Raw genomic sequence first — 22,418 nt, 5'->3', positions numbered from 1 at the left:
AAGCCTCGACTTTTGAACAGCCAGGAGCATCCCACCGGAGGATCTAAGGCTGTGAGGCGGCCAGAATTTATGTCAACATTTCTATGTGGCTTTGGAACAGACTCAGATGTTCAATTAAAGTGATCACTAAAATCTTAAAATCAGTGGTCAATGAAGCATGGAGCCTATGGAGAGATGCCAGAATGTAAATGATATTTCACCTGTTAAATCCACTAAAAGCCGAGCTTCTGAATTCTGAACTTATCAGAGGCAAAGAAAAATATTTGGAATACTTTTCTAGAGTTATGTCTCATCACACCTCTGCAAATCCCAGGAAGAAAACATTATTTCTTCTATTCCGTTTTTCCAAAATATCCAATTATGTTTCACAGGAAGAGGAAGCCGCTGGAGCGGTGTCAGAGAGTGACAGTGAGGAGGAATTAAAAGATGAGGAGGAAGAATGGACCGCTGTTCGTCCCAGAAACAAATGCAGCCCTGAATCAGCCCCTGCCCTCGTAACAACAGAGAACAAGAGCAACCGCCAGCTGCCCCACAGGACCTCGGAGGAGGTGGGTTCACGACAGGCCGGGATAATTATATAATTATTTCCTTTAAAATATCATGAATAATAAAAGAGTACCTGGTGATTGAGTATCAACGAAGATACAGAGCAACCCTCCTGAACAGCCTGAAGTTTCCTGTTGAAGTGTTGTTGAGTGTGACCCTTCTCTTCTCACTCACTGAACAGTTTTACTTCTAATAAGATTTAATTACTTTAACATTTGCATAGAAAAAATTGCAGACTTGATTGGGAGTGGCTGTCATTAAAACAAATAGATCTTAAGAGTGTCAGAGGGTAATTGCTCACATTGCCACATACAACAACAATATGCCAAATTTGCTTGATTTTGGCAGAACAATCGAACCAAAGGTCACTTTGTAAAACATTTAAATGGTCTTGAAGAAAATATGGGCTATTTATATGTCAGCTAGCCTTAGAAACTAGTGTTAAATGAAAAGAGTATTTAAACTCGGAAACACGACACCACTCGATAATAAAATGCATCCCTTGCGTCCCTTATGGTCCAAGGCTGAAGCAAAAAATCTAATACAGACACACACATCCCTTAGTGAGTGCTGGATCCAAAACAATCAAGTATATCAAAAGAATATATCAAGATCGGCACACCAGGAAGCTCCCGTAAAGGGTTTTATTCAGCACAAAGTGGCGTTTGGTGCCAACATGCTCTTCCTCAGACTTGTGTCAAGGCTGAAGCAAACCATGTCAGAGTGCACTGCACTGAAAGGCATCTGAAGCTGAGTAGATGTAAGAGAAGATAAGATAGAAATGCATTAATACTGAAGGAAGTTATAGTGCCAGATAGCTCAGTACAAATGAGTAAAATGCAAAAAAACTGCTCAAATATAAGTGAAAATATAAAGTGAATGGGTTAATGCAAAAGAGACGTGGTAGAAAAACAATATTACAATAGTTATATAGAGAAGTAGGCAGGACATAATGGTGGCAGTTAAATTGACAGTTATTACTTAGTAAGAGCTTCCATTGCAAAAGATTATGAATTTAAAGATAGTGCATGTTATGGACTGTAATTGTACACAATAATTAAGAAAAAATTAAATTGCTCCTGACACTGCACGTTACTAATAAATAGGCGGAAGTACTGCACATGATTATGCATTCTATAAATATCAACATGAATACAAATGCGGTCAGAAAAGTCTTATTGCACATAATGAACATAACATTGCCAGATATAGACATGTAATATTGCACAATTGTACATAGTGAATATAATATAACCTGATATTGAAAGTGTTATTGCACATGATATCAGAAGGTGCACATGGTGATAAAAGTCCCTTTATGCTCCATTTTTCCTCCTGCTGAACGGGAAGGAGTCATACAGTCATAGCTTGGTGCAGCCCAGGGTTTAGAGGTGCATCAGGTGCTTTAACCCTGGTATATTTGTGTTCCAAGTCTAGTTTTTGTTTGTCTGGTCCATAGAGAAAAAGTTAAATTTGAATTGTAGCATCTGGTTTGTTAATGTTTGTAAGACTCAAATTCATAAGCCACACAGGCATTAACACTCTCACAACTTTAGGAAATGATTTTGGTGAAATGTAATCCTGCTAGATGAAGTTTAAGGCTTTAAAAAATTTAATTTCCAGTACTTGTAACTTCAACTTAGCATAAACAGGAGATAGCATCATTGAATATGTTTGAGGAGACTGTTGAGAGGATTACGGCTAATAATACCCTAGTATTTTACTGGCACTGAGGGAACATCCCATGTTGATTTAATAAACATGCAAATCAGCATTTGGTCAGAGTAGGTGTTTGTTTCTGTTTACTACATTACCCATGTTTTGTCAGATGTATTTTTGCTCACTTCCTGGTGTTTCAGGAGCCGGAGTGGGATGTCAGCAGTGCGTTTGTGGCCAAAGCTGCCAGTCACATCAAACTGAAATCCCTGAAGAACAGAGTGACACAGTTCTCCAGAGAGAACAAGGAGAACGAGGCCAGAAGCAGCCAGGTACAAACAAAATACAGATATCACCACCCATTAGCTCAAGTGTAGCCGTTCAACCAATCATATAACCTCCTCTGTCTGTCCAAAGCAACAGTACATCATACAAAATATTTAATGTATTTGTCTGATGACACATTGGTTCTTTTGCTGAAGACTTTGGAAGACCATTAAATTAGCATCGCAGAACTAAACTGTCTGTTGTCCTTGCAGCTGGAGACCACAGAAGAAATGAAGAGGAGGGGGGAGTCGCTCACAGGTGACCCATTTCATCCTCTTATCGTCATCAGTCAAAATGTATTCATGCTATGCTTATGTTGTGTTTAGTTTGTAGTTTGTGTTGAAGTTTGTGCGAGGGAAGGTATTATGTGAATAGGTTTATAAAATTAAATTGTGTTTGTGTGTGTACATTCTCCAGTGCAGGGCATTCAGATGTTTGAGCAGGGCCAGTACAGCCAGGCAGTGCATATGTTTACAGAAGCCATCTATTGTGATCCCAAGGACCACAGGTGAGCTGAGATGTGAACTCTGACCCCTACTGAACCACACTAACTCTGTCCTCTACTAAATGTACCATGTTGTTTTACTCTGTCTCCATTACTCTCTCTTTGCTCCATCTATGTCTCTGTGTCTTTCCTCTCAGGTTCTATGGAAATCGGTCTTACTGTTACTGGTGTTTGGAGCAGTACTCCTCTGCCCTTACAGACGCCCAGAGGTCCATTCAGCTGGCTCCTGATTGGCCGAAGGGACATTTCCGAAAAGGTTGTGCTCTCATGGGGTTAAAGGTCAGCACCTGTGTAGTGTAAAAGTTATTAGTCATTCAAAATATATCATACTTTTTCATCTTGTGTTTTGATTTTGTCGCCTCTAGCATTTCTAGCTGTGTCATATTTTTATGTGTGCATTTCAGCGGTACAGTAAAGCAGAGAAGGCCATGGCACAGGTGTTGAAGTTGGATCAACACTGTCAGGAAGCATCCAGTAAACTTTTCACCTGCAGGATCCTGCAGCTCATGGTAAGACTTCAAGGATCATCCTCCACCAGGGCTACCATCAGAATTCGTACATTCAACATAATGTTGCTGTGGTTTCCTTTTTTAGTTCAGTTTTCCTTAACTTTTATATACAACAACTAAATGTTTAGAAGGAACCAAAGACTGAGATGTAAAACCAAATAAACTTTGTTCTGCCTTGGTAGAAAGTAATCACACTTTATCCTTGTCGAGGCACTTTTACCCAAGTAAGCTACATTATCTTGCCAATCATTACCTCAGCTGTGCAAGCCTGTACTCGCCAGGCATCCTTTTATCCAACAACACTGAAATTCCTTCACTGAGAAGCTAGTTACACACACTCTCTGGTATGTGCAGGACATTGGTTGTGCAAGTAATATTTAACATATGCTAACCAAAGCCATTCTTTACTTTAGGAGTTGGGCTTTTCAGGACAGCAGAGTGAACTGCTGCTGGAGAAGTTAACCACTGTTCAGGCGGTCATCGACTCACCTGAGGCCAGAAGTAAGAGCCAGCTGCAGTTCTGCTTCTGTCCACCATGGGGCAGCACTGCTCTTAGTTACAGTCGTATCATACTTCAACTGCAGAAACATGCTGATAGTACTGAAATTACAAAATAACAGCAGTGCTTATGTGTAAAGAGACATTATTAAATACATCACAGTATAATATAAAATGACTTTATTATAAACAGCACACTATAGACAATACACTGAAGTTAGGACAAGACAAAGGGGAACAGAATAATGTTGTTTTGACAGCGAAATATTGATCAGAATATGCAATAAAAAACATGAAGCACTCTTTATACTAAAGAGGAAACAGGGTACTATTGTAGGAGTATACAGACAAACACGATCTATAGTTAAAAGTAGATTGGTTTTTATATTATTTTAGTTATATTTTAACATTGTATGGCACAATGACGAAGGTCCAGTGAGGAATATTCATTGATGATGTTGCAGCATCAAACCTAAGCATAGCCTAGAAAGAGAAAACAGTAATTAACAATGTTAAATAAATAAATAAACATTATTTTGTCATCCCATAACATCTTCCTCCTGTCTCCTCTCCCTTTAGCACTGAAGCCAACATATCAGCAGGACCAGAGTGGGTAGGTTGTATGGCTACAGGGAAAATACACAATCACAACAATCACTTTTAACCTTTTCAGGTACAAGAAATACAAGAAATAAATAAAAGTGTTTTTTGGGTATAACTCATACATACTTGTATTGTTCCATTCCTTAATAGAAACATAAACAGAATGTACTATGTTGAGTACATATTAACACAAATTCAACAGGGGTAATACATTTGGTAAAGTTAGTGTTGTTGTTAGTGTTGTGCATACTATACTTTAATAGCTTCTGTGGGACAAATACCAAAATGTCTCTCACATTGTCCTCTACCGTGATTTTCCCCTTCTTTGTATCATCCTGCTCACATCCCTTACCTGTTCATTCTCACTCCTTTCTCCTGCTATCATCCCTTTTCTGTCCTTCAGGAGCTGTCGCTCTCTGTGGGTTGGGAACATCACTTTGGAAGTCACAGAGAAACACCTCTGGGATCTCTTCAAAATGTAAAAACAATTTGTTTATGCTCATGTTTTTGCAAATTGTGCTGTAAAAAGCATTTTGTTTTTGAAATTATGAATGAGGATACCTTTGCATTGCTTTGACAGGCTGAGTGGTGCAAATGTTACTAGTTGTTTTATCACGACTAGCAACAATTGAAAGGTTGGTTTACTCTGCCTGTAGATCTTTAACTCACTGGTTTGCTGTAGGTTAGAGGCTCTGTGTTACATGGTTACAGGTTTGGTGAGATAGAGAGCATCAGAGTCCTCCATGAACGTTTCTGTGCCTTCGTCAACTTCAAGAATGCCAACATGGCCGCCAAAGCCCTGGAGAAGCTGCAGGTGACGTTCAGATGTCATTGTGGGTGTCTGAGTATGTTGATATGCACTTCAGTTGCAATAAACGTTTGAACATCTGTGTTGTTACTCCTGGGCAGGGGGCGGAGCTGGGCAGCTGCAAGCTGGTGATGAGGTATCCTGACCGTTGGATTCAACGGACCCTGCCCTCCATACAAAGGACCAACTCAAGCGTTAGCTCCAATGCTGCAGGAACACAGCAGAACTCAGTGGCTTCATGGTACCGAGCAATGAACTCATAGCATGCTTATCTGTGTGGTGGTGTGTCCTTTTCTTTGCAAAAATGTCCCAACTCTACAACTCTGACTGGGCCCTACTTGGTGAGGACACATTTACTGCTTATCAGGTGATTGCATCTAATTAAGTTGATCTAGGGTTTAAAGATTAGCATTAAGTCTTGGTGAAAGTGTGGGTAAAGATACCTTTTCCAAATATTAGTGTGACATTTTAGGGTACAGTTTAGGTTTTGGAAATGCTTTATGATTGGTTATTGATGATCCTCCCAATATAAATAGGGGGTTATTATGAGCCACTATTTTATGATTTATCAGACGCTCAAATGATCACAAAATGGACAACTTTTAAAACTCCTTTTAGATATATAAAAATCTAATACTAAAGTTGATGTTCCTACAGTCAGAAATGCTGTTTTTCTCCCTTTTAGACATTTTCATTGTCTACTTTTTTATTTAGGGTCAAATGAAACCACAATTTTCAGGCAACTTTCATCTACAGTCTCACTGTACCACTCGAATCTCAGTGATTTGGTGACCTCACCAATTGGTTCGTTGACCACAGTTTGGAGCGTACAATTTGGCACCTTGGCCGTCACCATCTTGTTTTTTTGGAGCCAGAAGTGGATACACATTGCTACGCTCCTGTCCAGATTGACAGGTCCCTGTGGTAGTGGCTTGTTAATCACAGACAGCAACACCCTAAACATACCCTGTGTGGTTGTCTATTTTACTCTACATGGGACTGAACATTAACATCATGTTGTATTGAAGATTGAAGAAGACCTGAAACTAGAGATTGAGATCAGAAACTCTGTAGGAAAGTGTATACAGCGGTCATAAAGCGACTGAAAGGTAGGATGTTTTCTTTCCCATTTTTCCATCTGCTTCAATGAGATTTGACTTCTTTTTGCAACCAGTGAAGTGAAACCATGTCCTAGAAAGAATGGCTGTTTAAAGCACTTATGCTGTGGCTTTTCTTTACTTAAAATGAGGCCACCTCCACTTCTTTTATTTATTGTGTGCTGAATTGTCTTCTGTGTCTCCGTGCAGCATCAGCATCCCATTATTTTCCTGCACGTACTGTACATGCATTTTTCCTTAGATATGATTCAGGATATTCTCTTCTGGTTTCAGGTCCAGAGGGTGCGCACCTATAGATGGAGACGAGTGCTTCTATTGGCGGACCACTGGCTGTTTTTATGGCGACAAGTGCCGTTTCAAACACATAGCAGAGCATCAAGGTCGAGACAAGAAACAATGGCAACCATAACTATTTTCACCACCCTCCTAACACCAGCGCAACGGCTCAGTAATGAAGGATTGATGAAAAAGGAGTGGAAAAGGAACAAAAGGGAAAGCGAGTAGAGAGGAGGACAGAGGAAGAGAAGATGATCTGACAGAGAACACTAACAAGTGAATGTGTGTAAGACAGAGAGAAGGATATGGCATCCAGAGAAGAAGCCTCAGAAAGAAATTCATGTGATACCACAAAGCTTCTAAAGAAAGGATGAACTCAAAGGAATTTAATTTATTAAAAGTGTCACTGACTTGAATCCTAGAAAAACCCTGATGAACTCCTGGCTTCTGCATGGAGCTCCCTGTTCTGTGGGAGTGTGTCTTCAAAAGGATTTACCTGGACAAACACGGTACGCTTGGTGGAACCATATTGGAAACACTACCGAGACCTGAGAAAACATCTGTCCCTTTAACACCTCTGTTGAAGTGCCTTAAAGTCCAGTTATTTTCATATATTTAAAAAGAGATGGAACATTTAAACTTTGTATTGTATGTATTTTTCACAAAACAATAAATCAATACAACCCATATTAAAATGTTTTACTCCACAAATTCTGCTTTCACAGTCTTTCAGATCCTGACTTACACATTAGCATCACCCATTTTTGTTCTGATGACTGCACGACATGACAGACTACATGCTGGCACAGATAGAAAATGGTTTTGTTTTTGTTGAATATAGGACGCCAGGTACTGATTGAGACTGGAAGAGAGATTTAGATTTCTAAATTCAAAGAGCAGACAGGCTCAAAGATAGTCTGACAATGTGGTGTTGTTGTTGTTGTTGTTGTTATTATTATTATTATTATTATTATTATTAAGGAGGTATCGTCAGCTAGTTGAAACAGAGACGCTATAATGTAATAATCAGTGTCTGGTTAGATTTATTACAGGGGTCAGTAATTTGGTTTAACTGATGTTAGTAAAGGACCAAACATTCTGTCTGTCCCCATTTGTCTCCCTGTCTCTCTTTTTGTCTGTGTGTGTCCATCCAAATCTCTTTTTCTGTCTCACCACTCCTCGAGGTTTCTGCACATTAAAAGGAAGTTTTTCCTGCTCTTGGTGGATTGATGTTGGGTCTCTCTAGATATCACAGAGTACGGTCTACATCTGCAAACTGTGGACATGTATCTACTAATCTATGGGGTCCCCACATAGATACATACATGTGTATTTGTCAATGTGGGGACAATCAATCATAACTCTTTACATACTCATGAACATGTATTTTTATTGTAGAAAGCTTGTTCAATTTTTAAAAAGTGATATTTAAGTCAACACTCTTTGTTTACAGCAGTGCAGACATTTGTAATAGACACATCAATGGTACGGACATAACTTAAATGGGGCGTTTAAATCAATAGTGAAGTGCCCACATGTATTGTCACACAGGAGTGGAGGGTGTTAACATCACCTTGGATAATATGAACAGAAATATACAGGGAGAAAGATGTCAACTGGGCTGCAGGCAGGTGGGGACAGTGCTGGTGGAGTGAGTCATTGGAAGAAGAGTTCTTGTGCTCTGGAAAACAAAACAGTTTAAAGGGATAGTTAGTTAACTATCCCTTTAAAGCAATTCTTACCTTTCTGGCATTTTTACACTTTTCTTTTGTAATCATAAAATGCTCCTAATAAGCGTATAGCACAATAAAATGTAAAAGAAATCAACTAGGCGTTGAAACTCATCAATATTTAATTCTCATATATTTCTGATAGAAGTCTGACCAATCATTTTATTCGGTCCGAGTAAATTGATTTGCTGAGCTTCCTGTCTGTCATCCGTCGCCGTGTCCCTCCCAGTTGCACCGCTGTCACGGCTCGCAAGTCGCGCGCCTCTCTGGCAGAGCAGTAGAGCGGTGAGAGAGAGCAAGGAACGGAGAACTGACAATGACTGACCAAGGCGAGCCGCCACTTCCATCATCAGCTGCCCCCACAGAGAAAAGTATCAGGACAAAGAAGACTATTTCACAAAAAGATGCCTTAAAGAAAGAGCTTGATGCGGCAAGAGGCAAGACTGGAGTCAACATTGGCTCTGCTTTCCAGCAATGGAGGAGGCTAATGCAGCTACATCCAGAGCTAAAAAGAGATGAGATGGTCGCAGAGTTTCTGCTGGACAGGTACGTTAAGTTTGCCTAATCCTAGAACACAACATTACATGTGATAACATCAGTTACCAGTTACTATCGTTCTGTAATATTATGTTATTTGTGCAGGGAAATGTAGCCTAGCGTTAGCGTTAGGGCCAGTAGTGTAAACAAACTGACTCCACAGCTTGGTTTGTTTAATGTTACACTACCGGGGTCCGTTTCAGAAAGCGGGTTTAGTGAAAACCCAGAGTTTATTAACTCTGAAATGAGGGAAACCTCGGGTTTGCCGTTTCAGAAAGAGAGGTAACTTTAACTCTGAGTTGGTTACTCTGGTAACGTAGTCTGTGAACCTAACCTGGTCGCGAGCAGGTTTTCTTCAGGAAGCTCAGAGTTTCGCTCTGTCTCCTCCCTCTAGGCTGTAAAACCTTCATTCGACTTCCTCATTCATTCAGCCCGTCTCACGCGTGTGTTTGAGCAGGTACCATAAATACGTTTGTGTGACAAAGAAGATTATTATTTGTGACCATGGCATGTCCATTTGTCGACGACATAGTTGACGAGGGGGCTGCACTTCTCCGCAGGGAGTTCAACCCTCATCGGGACAGGATGATCAGACCCCGACTAGATGTCTTTTCATTTCCAGCCACTTTTTATTTGAGCGTTACCGTTTTTCTTTACTGTCACTGCGTTATTTGCACACTCTTCTGCAGCCGCACATCACAAATATCACCCACCGTGGACAAGCATCACATCTGAACATTATTATAAAGTTTAGCTTCTATTCCGTGATTATATATTTAATTAATACACCAATTCAAACTTACGCGTTCACTCGAGCAGCAATTTCTTCCCACGCTGCTTCTCTCTCTCTTGCAGCTGCAGCCGTATTGCTTCTCTTGCGAAATATATGTTCATGTTCGCCATACGTCCGCATGAGGATTTCTAGCTCCATTGGTGTGAAGTAGGAGGACCTCTTATTGTGTACAGTTGCCATGGTGAATCGTGATATCGGGGCTCCATTAATGCTGGCTTTTTTATAGTCAGCGTGAACACACTTAACTCCGACCTAACCTACTCAGAGTTGATTGAACTCCGATGAGATCGTCAGGACTGAGTACAGTAGGTCCACGTGCCCTCTGACCTCTGGCTCTTGTTGTGGATCTTGGGGCAGCTTGTTTGCTGGTTCCGGGCCTCTCCTCAGCAGATTCCCCACTCTGCATCACCCCACGGCCCTGCTGCTCCTACCCTGGCAGCCCCTGGAAGGACCTGCCCTTCTCTGGGCTCTTAGACCTCCTGTGCTGGTTCTTGCTGTAGGCTGCTGCTGTCGGCCCCTGCCTCTGGTATCCCTGGGGCGGCCCTTTCTCCCTCCACTCTCTGTCCTAGAAAACTTCCTGACAGCTGACGAGCTGGGAGAGTCGTTGTCGTCATCATCATCAGCAGCAGCATCATCATCATCATCATCCTCCTCGCGAAGATCCGGAACGTAGTCAGGATCTCCAACCACACTCTCCTCCAAGAAGCACCACAATTTAAAAAAAGAAAGAGCCTTTTACTTTGTGACTATATAACATAAAGTTAAAAGAAAAAAATGTTGAAGCTAAACGTCTGAACGAGGGCTAAAGTTAGCTACCGTTAGCTACCGTTAGCTGACAAAACAGGTTCTCAACAAGGTTAACCTGGAAACAAAACTGCTTCAACTGCTCCTAATTTAATGACAAACGTTACCGGGACAATTCAGGCAAGGTAAGACGTTATGACAGCAAGAAAATATTAATTCTGCCGAAAAACGACGCATTTGACTGTAAACAAACAGGCGATGAAATGCTATAATTACGATAGTAACGTTGGTAGTTCGTCAGACTACAAAAGGTAACTAAACGTTACGAGGGAGGGAATTTTATTTTATACCACATGCAGAATTTAATATTATTTAATTACTGTTGGTTAGTTTTCACTTACCTGTGCCTCTGACTCTGACTCCATTGACCCGTTTCACTCGCGCTGCTTCTCTCACCGCACGCGTCAGAGGTCAGGCAGGGGGAAGAGGGTGGGACTTTGAAGGTAGACGGAGTTGTTCATGTTCAAATTTTAACTAAGTTGTGAGGGACGTGCCAGACAGGTAAGAATTGCTTTAAGCTTTAGCATGTCCTTGTTTGGCCTGATAAAGTTGTTGTTACATGTTAAAGCTTCAAAATGCACAAATGGGGTATAATTGATACATACATACATGTATGCATTTTATGTCGTAGAACAACAAAAGCACCCTTTTAGCTCATGCTAACCCAAGACCTTAGTTCAGGAAATGTACCAAAAAGGGACTTCAAGAGGGAAGCTGAAGGGCAAAAATGCAAACGCATGTCTGGGTTTTAGTTCTTATTTCTGCATCACTGTATTTATATCAAAAAGCTCCTACATCAGTTCCTGTTTTTATATAAACCCACAAGCCCCCCGAAGCTCAAACAGGAAGCTGTGATGTGTTGCACAACAACCACACCTTAGCAGCTGTCCTCAACACTAATTTAAACTCTGCACCAACCGTGACAATAGCTCTGCACACATTGTTTAACCCAAGCACTTCTACAACGGGGAAATGTTCAGTGTTACACCGCAGCAAACAGGAAAGTAGAAGCATACAGTGCACAAAATGGTTGACGTGGAAAATGCACATTGAAATTATTATTTCACTAAGTAATTTTTTTATAAATGTATTGCACATAAGGAGTTAACAGAACAGAAATCATTTCCAGTTGGATGTGTGTTTTATTGTCCTACTGGGAGCAGACTTGGTTAAACAGTCTAACTGCTGCAGGAAGGACTTGCGGTATCTCTCCATCACACAACGGCTGAAGCAGTCTGTTGTTGAAGGAGTTCCCTAGTGGTGTTAGTGCCATGCAGGGGGTGGGAAATGTTGTCCATGAAAGATGACAGCATTGTCGAAAGTCTTCAAGTCTTGGGCAACAGCAGCTATAAACAATATAGAGAACAAAGGAATTTTTGAAAAAGATCACTTTCACTTTCACTTTAAATTAAAGGCACTGGAAGCCTAAATTCACAATAACCTTCTAACTAGTTAAAAAACGGTCTTAAGTACATAAAAGCTAGTATCTAAAAAGTGTTCAAGTAATTAAAATTATAAATATTCTTAATTAAATTTCTGAAAATGTCCTGATTTCCTGATTTGAATTGGGTATACTTATCATAAATTTACATAAGTGAAACATATGTTACTGATTGATTTCAGATGTCTTCTGCTTCCTCTTAATTCTGAATCAGGCTGGTCACACATACTGTTTAGGAGCTGCGAAAAGCTGATTGTCTCAGGTTCTGTTGCTGTGCTAATGAACCACGCAGATGTCAATCAAACGCTACCTGCCATACGTAAACAGTCTTGAAAAATGGTCCGAACTAAATGAGACGTTTCTTGAACTACATTTTAGAAAAGCTTTTTAATTCTGAACTCAGAGTCCCAACTTGCCACAAAATGACGCTATCACTGGCATTTCTGGAAACTACAGTATATTTTAAGAACTCCTTGCATCATTTGCATAACAAAAGTGAGAACAATTTCTCCATTTCAACTTGGGGATTTACAGTCATATGACTGCTCATGCATATTAATGCTGTAATGAGGAAGGCAGCAGGCCTGTCTCTTTACAGCTTGAAACGTTTTTTCACAACGTTACCAACCTCAGACCTTCAAAGACCACATTCTCCTTTTTTGCTAGTAGCCTACAAATGTCTAATGTGACAAACTGACATTCAGTATTTCTCATGTGATCTTCCTGCTGATCTAACAGAGACCTGAGCGGCAGCTATGACTTTAGCAGCAGCAGCAGCAGCAGCAGCAGCAGCAGCAAGTGGATTTGTTGTCTTCCTTCTATCTGTGTCAGGTACTGTACCTTTTTATATTTATACTGTAAGTCAGAAACACACTACAGAAACTCAGAGGGCAGTTTTAATACTAAATATTTGATGTGTGATGCAATGTGCTTCTATCCCTGCGACACCAAGAATGACCTTTTCTTTCTGTAAATTGAAGTGCACTTGTTTACAATAGACCCTGTGTTAGCAGCAGACTCTGTAGACTTCTACCTTTATATTATGACAATTCTGAACTAAAGAATGGTGCACCATTGTGGGCGGCTGTGGCTCAGTGCTAGAGTCGGTCGTCTCTCAATGAGAAGGTTGGGGGTTCGATCCCTGACAGCTGCAGTAACATGTCGAAGTGTCCTCGGGCAAGACACTGAACCCCAAATTGCTCCCGGTGCCAGAGCCGTCGGGTATTAATTGGCATACATCTGAATGGAGATTTGCCATCAGTGTGTGAATGGGTGAATGTGACATGTAGTGTAAGAGCAGCTCTGAGTGGTCGCAAGAAGAGGAAAGTGCTATGTGAGTGCAGTCCGTTTACCGTTAAAGGTAGTAGAGCTGTGTTTGAGTGGATGACGTATGAATGGATCGTGCTGCAATCTTCAAAACTCAACTTCAGCCACCGTTTGCAGCACTAGCGTCAATTTAAAGGCTGATAGGTCCCTGAAGGCAGAATTTATACCGGTATTGTTTTGGTTATTGGGTCGGGACTTTGCTTTCTGGTTTGTTCTCATGGCTCACATCAGCCCCCTTTCCAGCAGGCAGCTGATTTTAGTTGAACACTGCTTAAACATGCACAGTAGTAGCCCGACAGAGTAAGTAAATAAGCAACTAAGTGATGAACATATTGACGCATCTATGTGCAAAAAAATTCAGATATTTCAAAGGTTCACAGGGTTATTTTAGAGTTCCTCATAGTCCCGCCCTACTGTGCTTTGTAAAGCAGAAGGTCAAACACAGGGCTGTCATCCAGGAGACGGCTAAACCCTGAGTTGTGACCAGGGTTGGACAGTAACGAAGTGTATGTACTTGAGTGCTGTACGGAAGTACATTTTTTGGGTATCTGTACTTTACAGATTTACTTTATTTTTTGGGGGAAAATTATTACTTTTACTTTGCTACATTTGACAGGCAAATATCGTTCATTTGACTATGAATGTTCGGTAACACTTTCTTTGAAGGAGTGTGCATAAGACTGACATGACACCTTCATAACCATAACCATGAACATGAATGAGTCTTTATGAATGTTCATGACTGTTGTCATTAAGTGTCATTCGGTCAATTATGTCCTTTTAAATGCAAATTTAACTCAGATTGATCTCAAACAATGTCAACTTTGCATTAAAAATGTCAGTCTTATGCACACTCCTTCAAAGAAAGTGTTACCGAATGTTCTCGTTACTTTCGCTCTGAAGTTAGCTGCTGAATTTTCTTTTCTTTTCTGAAATCCAAAAGACAACAAACCGTGTTCGTGAAGTTCTGCGTGAGGTTTGTCTAAGTGGTGTTGCCGTACCTGTACCTCACGCGTCTCCATGGTTGAAAGTAGAGCAAAGGTCACTCAGATCAGGCGGTTCATTTAGTGGTGCTAACGATGCTACGGCTGACATTTTCCCTGGTCGTCAGATATTTTTGGTGTTTCTTATTATTGTTCCTTTTATTTTGGAGCTGCGAATCTGTGAATCTGTAACATGTGAGTTTAAAAATGTGAATAATGTTTTCTAAATAAACAGAACATAACAGAATGTACACCCATGTATTCTTCACTGGACTCATGCATTGTGAAAATACAATGTTTTAAGATTTTTTTTAAAAGTAGTTTGAATACTTAAGTATTTTTAGGAGTAAGTTCTCCAGTAAGTTCTCAAGTAATAATTTGACAGAGCAACTTTCACTTGTACTGGACGAATATCTGAGTATCTATACTTTGACTCAAGTAATGAAGTTGTGTACTTTGTCCACCACTGGTCGTGACATGCAAACATTGCCCAGACTGAGAGAATTTTCTCTCAGTCTGCAAATTACTATTTTCAGAAGAAGCTAACAATAGCTGTGGTTACATGTCCAGTCAATGCAGAAATAAAATGAGACGTTTTTCCTCATTTCTGAATACTGCTATATTTTTTATAATTACAATTTTCACAGGAAATAAAAGCTCATTTAAGTGACTTAATTAAACACCAGTAGCTGCTGTTATCTCGCTCTCTCTCTATCGCAGTAGTTGACCACGCCTCAGTGTTATACATTTCTCTTCACACTCTGCTGCAGCCTCGCCACGGAAAGAAAAGCAGCAGACTTTTTTCATGCACTACACCCTTCTGAAATGTTCGATCCTCAGCTCTTTTTTTATCCAGTTCACTAAGTACTGTCTTAAAGGCCTGAGCTGCACTACATTGCTTCACTGCAACCTCTAAATCGTTGTCCTGCCTCTATGCTTTTAAAATTAGCTGCAGAGAGTGTGTACGTCTTTAACTGTTACATGGCATGATCATTTCTGATGTACAACTGAATAATTTTTAGATTTCCCAGCTGTCATTGAGCGAGAGGTGGAGTACACCCTGGACTGGTCAGCAGTCAGCATCAGGGCTATATGAAAAACATGTATAATAAAAAACAGCTGATGTGCTCTATGTTACAGTGGTGCAGGGTTCGGATGACTGGGGAGTGACTTACACTGCTACTCAGATCTGTGCTGTTAAAGGATCAACAGTGGAACTAAGCTGCACCTACACATACCCATACTGGAAAGATGGCCAAAGTACTAAAATTGAAAAAAAAATCTGGTTTACTAATGTCCAAGACGGAGAACCCGTAGATCTGACAACAGACTCAAAGTACACAACTCGTGTGACATACAGCGATGGGAACTTTCAGAGACACACACTGAGAATCACAGACCTAAAGAAGAGCGACTCTGCTGTGTACAAGTTCAGATTCACAACAAACACACCAAGTGGAAGATATACCGGTGCTCCTGGAGTCACTCTGTCTGTCACAGGTAACATTTTGATTTAACATGTAAAAAATAACTACATCAATGTTTTGTGTATGTTGACAGTGTTTTCTAACATAACTGTTTCTTCTTTAAAGATCCAGATCTCAGTGTGCAGGTCAGCAGATATAATAGCCGGAATGTTCTGTGTCAAAGCAGTTGTCCTCTTCCTGCTCATTCCTCCTACGTCTGGTACAAAAATGGACGAGAGATGACAACAAAAACTTCATCTTTTTCAGTCCCGTTTAGTTATATAGACAGCTATTCCTGTGCCTTAAAAGGACAGGAGGATTTCGCTTCTCCTCCAGCGTGTGAGTTTACCTCACTTCATTTGCTACTAACATAACAGCATCTGGTGGAGCTTTATAACTACTTGTATTTTTACATGCCGACCACTATTGTGACTCCTCACCAGCTCTGTTTTAAAAGAGGTTAACAGTTTTTTTTTTATCCTACAGGTGTCGGTGGTAAAAGCTGTAACAGAGTGACGTATACTGCCAGAAGCATCTGTGCCATAAAAGGCTCATCAGTGGACATTTCTTGTACTTACAACAGTTACAGAAATGATGATAACTCAAAACACTGGTTCACTACTGAACCTAATCAAAAGTGGTGGCATAACTCAAGACCTGAGGACCCTCGTTTTCAGGTCCTTGAAACAGAGAGAGGACGCTCCACTCTGAGAATCACTGACCTGAGAGAGAGCGATTCATCCCAGTATCGCTTTACATTCAAAGCAGGATACTTTGAATGGAGGAGCAGTTTACCTGGTACATCTCTGACTGTCACAGGTACTCATAAACACAAACTGATGAAAATACCCTGCACATTGAAGAATACTGAACATGGTGATAATGGTTGACCATCATCAATATGTTTTAACATTACTGTTGTATAAGTAAACACACTAAGGGCCTGTGTATGTGCCTGTTATTCTCAGAAACCCCACATCTTTTTTCAATAGTTTCCGATTAGGTCATGAGCATACAGCCGCCTGGAGGAAAGTGCAGCATCCAGTGTCTTTGTTCAGAGGGCTTTGCCTTTTTTGAGGCACTTTGAGTACTTTCATTTTAAAATCACTGAACTTTTCAGGAAGAAGCTCTATCTTTTCTGAAAGAAGGATGGAGGAGAAGCTTGATTTGGCCGAGCTGGACCATATGTCCAAAAAATGATCATTATAGAGAAAGAAAGCAGCATTTGGGAGCAGATCCCTCTGAAACAGCCCCGTCTTGTTAGAGATCTTGGCAAGGTGAAGTTCACTGTGTTTTGGTCTCTGATGAATCGTGTCATGCACCCACATCGAGTGACAGTGGTCATAGTTAAACTCATCCAGACAAAGTACGAAGGGCAGCATCCTTGGTTTCTTGCTCACAGTGAAAGAACAACCTCAAACAAAGAGGTGAGAAAACAAATGAGCTGGACAGTAAAATCCAGCACAGGTGATACTTGTCAGCACCCTGCAAGCACCCTTCTGTAGGAAATAAATGCTATGTGGACACAGGCCCTTTGCATGCTTGCTATGATTCCTACGAATTGTATCTGTTGTGTTGATGTGTAGCTACATCCATCATTTAGTTTACCTAAAACCAGTGATAATGGTAATGTCTCCTGTTCTCAGATCCAGCTTTTCAGGTACAGGTCACCAGGATAAGACTCCACCAGAATTATGTTGAGGCAGAACTGAGGTGTCACAGCAGCTGCAGTCCACCTGGTCGTTATTCCTACATCTGGTTCAAGAATAAGTGGAGAATGTCGAGAGAGTTCGAGAGATCCTATAAAGGCCGGTTTTCTCCGGAAGAAGAAATCTCCTGTGCTGTTACAGGACATGAAAATGTTCCCTCTCCGTCAGTGTGTGAGTTTACTTCACTGTTTCGGGATTAAAAACACACTGCAAAGTAAAGATATTGTAAAGATATCAAGGCAATGTATTTATATAGCACATTTCAGCAACAAGACAATTCAAAGTGCGTCATAAATCATCATAAACATTATAAAACAAGAACTTAAAAAGCAAAGTGAAGATAAAATAAAAACCGCTAAAACAGGTGCCAAAATATAAGAGCTACAGTAATAGAAGCTACAGTGCAGATATAAATAAGCAGAACAGTTTTTTTAAATAAATGTATTAATGTATGTCAATGATGAAGCCACAGTTGTCAGTATGAAGAAAGTGTTTAAAAAGAGACTGGGTTTTTATTCCTAAAACTAAACTAAAGGTTGACTCACCTCACCCATTAATTATACAGTTTTTAGATTCAACAACAAAAAGATCAGCATCCACTGTGACAAAAATATAAAAAGAGAAACAAAACAAGTCAAAAAGAAACCCTTGGTGTGATAAAATGCTCTTATCTCTAAGTACTGCATGTCGATGTCTCCTCCAGATGCTCCAAAGGTTTGTTCAGTGCTGAGTCCATCTGGTGAGATACTGGAGAACAGATCTGTGAATCTGACCTGTAGCACTGATGCTAACCCAACTGCTAATTACACCTGGTACAAGAAGAATGGGAATCCCGACTTTCAGCCTTTCAGTTTCGAGCCACAACTTGTCTTCAGCTCCATCCAGGCCTCTGACTCTGGAGAGTATTACTGTGCTGCTGAGAACGAGCTGGGACAGAGAAAATCTGAACACGTCCTCATTGATGTGAAATGTGAGTAAAAAATGACAAACAGCTTCAGTCTTTCTGTTCTTTGCGTAAGAAGACTTCACTGATCAATCCTACTTTCCTCAGCTCTGATGCTCGAAATTTACAGTTAGCTGCAATTTACTAAAACAGCTTAAGGAGACTTGTAACGTTTTTGGGACTTGGAATCAAACATATCTGTCAACCTTCAACATCTAAAATGTTACACACAGCTCTTCAAATTTCATGCTATTAAACCCGTATATACTGAAATTGTAACACAGCTCAACCTATAATCCTTTCTGCAAACACATCCCCTCCAGATGCTCCAAATTGTCCCTCTGTGTCAGTGAACCCCCCTGGTAAAATCATGGAGGGCAGATCACTGACTCTGACCTGTAGCAGCGATGCTAACCCTGCAGCTAGATACACCTGGTACAAGGAGAACAAAACAGCACCTCAGGCACCTTCAAGGCATTTATCGTTTCACCTCTATCAGAGCTGGGGACAGAGGGACCTACTACTGCACATCTGAGAATCATTATAGACAAATCAATTCTTCATCTGTATTTATAGATGTCCAATGTAAGGTTGAAAATGAATTCTTAGTACTGTGGTCAAGTTTCATATCCGTGTCTGTTAGTAGTAACTATAGCTTGCTAACTAGCTTTGTGAAAGCAACAATTGCCTGTACTCTATAGCAGGATTTCTTAGCAAGGTGGACAACATATTATCCTCCGTAACTTCCTTGTAACTCATGGCAGTCCGTGCCTAAAAACAGGCCTGCATAAAAATGTTTGTAACTTGTCCTTTTTTGTCCACCAGATGCTCCAAAGCTTCCATCTGTGTCAGTGAGTCCCTCTGCTGAGATAGTGGAGGGCAGTTCAGTGACTCTGAACTGTGAAAGTGATGCTAACCCAGCAGCTACTTATACCTGGTACAAGGAGCACATAACACTGCTTCAAGAACTACAGGGCATTTTTTCTTTCACCTCCATCAAGTCCAAGGACAGCGGGATCTACTACTGCAAATCTGAGAATACGTATGGCCAGATGAACTCCACATCTGTACACATAGATGTGCGGTGTAAGTACAAACATAAGCAAATGACTTCAACAGTCATTTACTCACGTTATCTTATGAACTGGTAAAAAGGAGGTCCTGTTGTGAAGTAGCATTAAAAAGGGTTTCAGAGTTTAAAGTCACTGTACTCATTCCTTAAGTTTATGCTACCTCGTTTTTCTTTACCTAAACAGTTGTATTTCTAAACATGCTCTCCTCCAGATGCTCCAAGGTTCACCAATGTATCAGCAAGTCCATCATTTGAAGTGATGCAGGGCAGTTCACTGAATCTGACCTGTAGCAGTGATGCTAACCCAGCAGCTACTTATGCCTGGTACAAGGAGAATAAATCTCTGGAAGTATCAGGACCGATCTTCACCATCAATGACATCAAATCTGAACACAGGGGGAATTATTACTGTGAAGCTCACAATAGAATAGGACGCCATAAATCAAGCTTACATTTCGTTGCTGTTTTTGGTAAGTTACGCTTTTTAACCTAAATAAACAGCCACATAACTTTAAATGACACAGCACATTTTATTTCCATTATCCATTAAGTTACCTAGCTATAATCCTACATGCCAAATAGATGTCAACATAGACGCCTTTGTTATACTTTGGTCTGAGCTTATTGTTAGCTGGTTAAGGTTTATGAAACCTGCTGCCTCTGTAATCCAGTGATGCTGCTGCTGCCTTGCTGCTAAAAATGAATCCAAAAATATGAATCTTGTGTAATTGGGGCATTAAAATGCTCCCAACCCAAAGGAAGCAGTCCACTGCATTGCAGCAGAGTTTCCTTGCCGTCCTGTGACCCTCGCCAGCAGGTTCTGATCAGTTGCTGTGCTCAAGAGTCCATTGCTTAAGATAAAAGAATGGTTTAATCAACTACAGAGTCATGTCATCCAAGCATTTGAGATAACCAATATATAGCCACAAGGGGTGCAACACTGCCTTCAATACCTTATTTTGTAATGTTAGCCAGATCATTTGCATGTTTGGGAAAACCAAAAGCAAAGATATAGTTACTGAGTCATTATTTAGAATGCTGTCTGATGATCTTTAATTTTATGTTTGATTTTGTGTCCATTACCAGCAGCTTATCAACCCAAACAACCTGTATTTCCCTCGTTAATCATCAATGTTTCCGTTTAATCACTGTTTCCTAGGTTCAATGAAGTCAGTTGCAGCCGGATCAATCACTGTTATTATTCTGGTTGTCATATTCCTCTTCATCTTCATACTAATAAGGTGAGCAGTTCAGTTGCTGTGGGATTTTATACACCAACGGAGCTTTTTAGTTATTTTTTTCTTCATGCATTTTTCTATTCAGAAAAAAGAGATCTTCAGAAGAAACCAACGGAACCGGAAAGAGGCGAGACAACAAGGGACAGGTAATGGAGTTCAAGTATCATACATCCACTTTTGTGCTGTTTTTTAAGTCTTCATCTGCAAACTCTTTTGAACCGTGCTTCTTGACTCTCTTTGGATCCTGTTCATACCAGTTTCATAAACATATAGCCATAGTGCCCTTTATCCTTGTTATCCCTTAACTAGTCATTCTCGATCATGAATTATAAGGTTCTAAGACGGGGACTGCTTCCCTCTACACTCCAGTTAATGTGGGTTTGACTTTTTTTCTAACTAGGAGAAATGTACACATACAGGATAGTGTAATACCTCCATGGTGCCTAGTAGGGACTTAAATGACAAAAACAGGAGTGAGCTCAAACCTCAGGTTCACTTTTTGGCTTTGACAACACGGCTTGGGTTCAAGAAACGGAGGACATGAAAAAATATATGGACCCCAGAAATGTGTAGTGCCTGATGAAGTATTTTTAAATGACCAATTCATGCTTACAGTACCCACTTACATATGTAATGTGATGTTTACACTTCAGCTAAACATCGCTTCAGTTAGTTACAACCCTTCAGCTGCAGTACGGAGACAACCGGAAGAGGAGGACGACGACGACCTTGATTACACCAAAATCAGCTTCTCTAAAAACCAGGAAGAACCTCTCTACTCCAACATAATGCCAGCTAAGCAAAACAGACCCAGGGATAAGGAAGAAGATGAGGATGATGTGGAATACACTATGGTCAACTTTAAGAGTGCCCATGCTTCTCCTAAGTGAGTCTAAGTGAATGTTTTCTTTGCTGCACAAAGTTTGAAGGAGTCAGCGTTTTGGTTCCCACTGTTTTAATGCATCTGTGTTGTTTAAATCCACAGATCAAAACGTCAAGAGGCTGAGGAGGCTTCATCTGAACTGTACAGCACAGTCACAAAAAAATCAAGAGTATGAACACAACACGAGTCCATGCTGTAACCTCAGTGTGGAAACAGATGTTTGAATACATTTCTCAAGACAGACCTATTCAATAATGCAACATAAAGGCACCTGTAAAAATGCTAACACAAAAACAGACAATCTAAGCTTCAACTAACAGGTAACCAAGTTTGTTTGGGTGGACCAGGTAAGCATGTTTTCTGTTCCTTGCCACAGTTTTTTAAAGGAACTGACTGTGCAATTTGTCAAAATGCAAAATTGATGGAATCCACACATTCAGCAGACAAACAACACATCCATGTGGACAATGTGCACTGATGATCTTGATCTTTTTTATAGTTAAGTATTTTATCACATATTGCCAATATTCCTCTGCTCATTTTCTCAAACTGTAATACTGGTGCATCACCATCGCAAGTACTTTTTATGTCTTTGACTTCTTCATCATTTGTGAAAGGGACTTTATTGCACTGATGAATGTTTTTAC

General features: G+C 40.4%; 1 protein-coding gene and 1 pseudogene across 2 annotated transcripts in view; both read left to right on the top strand.

The window, feature by feature from the left end:
- The window catches only part of LOC138595423 (stress-induced-phosphoprotein 1-like), a 22,887-nt gene extending 15,049 nt beyond the window's left edge, over positions 1-7,838 (top strand). Inside the window, exons 5-16 of one of the 2 annotated variants that reach the window (XM_069666832.1) lie at positions 372-548; positions 2,406-2,534; positions 2,742-2,787; positions 2,947-3,037; positions 3,172-3,313; positions 3,439-3,543; positions 3,957-4,044; positions 4,621-4,654; positions 5,048-5,122; positions 5,356-5,458; positions 5,554-5,693; positions 6,844-7,838. In XM_069666832.1, coding sequence (XP_069522933.1) covers positions 372-548; positions 2,406-2,534; positions 2,742-2,787; positions 2,947-3,037; positions 3,172-3,313; positions 3,439-3,543; positions 3,957-4,044; positions 4,621-4,654; positions 5,048-5,122; positions 5,356-5,458; positions 5,554-5,693; positions 6,844-6,979 — 1,266 coding nt within the window. In that variant the 3' untranslated portion in view covers positions 6,980-7,838. The remainder of the gene's footprint in view (positions 1-371; positions 549-2,405; positions 2,535-2,741; positions 2,788-2,946; positions 3,038-3,171; positions 3,314-3,438; positions 3,544-3,956; positions 4,045-4,620; positions 4,655-5,047; positions 5,123-5,355; positions 5,459-5,553; positions 5,694-6,843) is intronic. The other variant, XM_069666831.1, reaches the window with a different exon arrangement.
- On the top strand, positions 7,632-22,418 carry LOC138595072 (B-cell receptor CD22-like; annotated as a pseudogene).

This window comes from Semicossyphus pulcher, unplaced genomic scaffold, assembly GCF_022749685.1.
Source record: "Semicossyphus pulcher isolate SPU_LCO1_2020_fin unplaced genomic scaffold, fSemPul1.0.p SCAF_17, whole genome shotgun sequence".
Taxonomy (NCBI): domain Eukaryota; kingdom Metazoa; phylum Chordata; class Actinopteri; order Labriformes; family Labridae; genus Semicossyphus; species Semicossyphus pulcher.
Note: the sequence above shows the minus strand (reverse complement) of the source record. Positions and strands in the feature narration are given on the sequence as shown.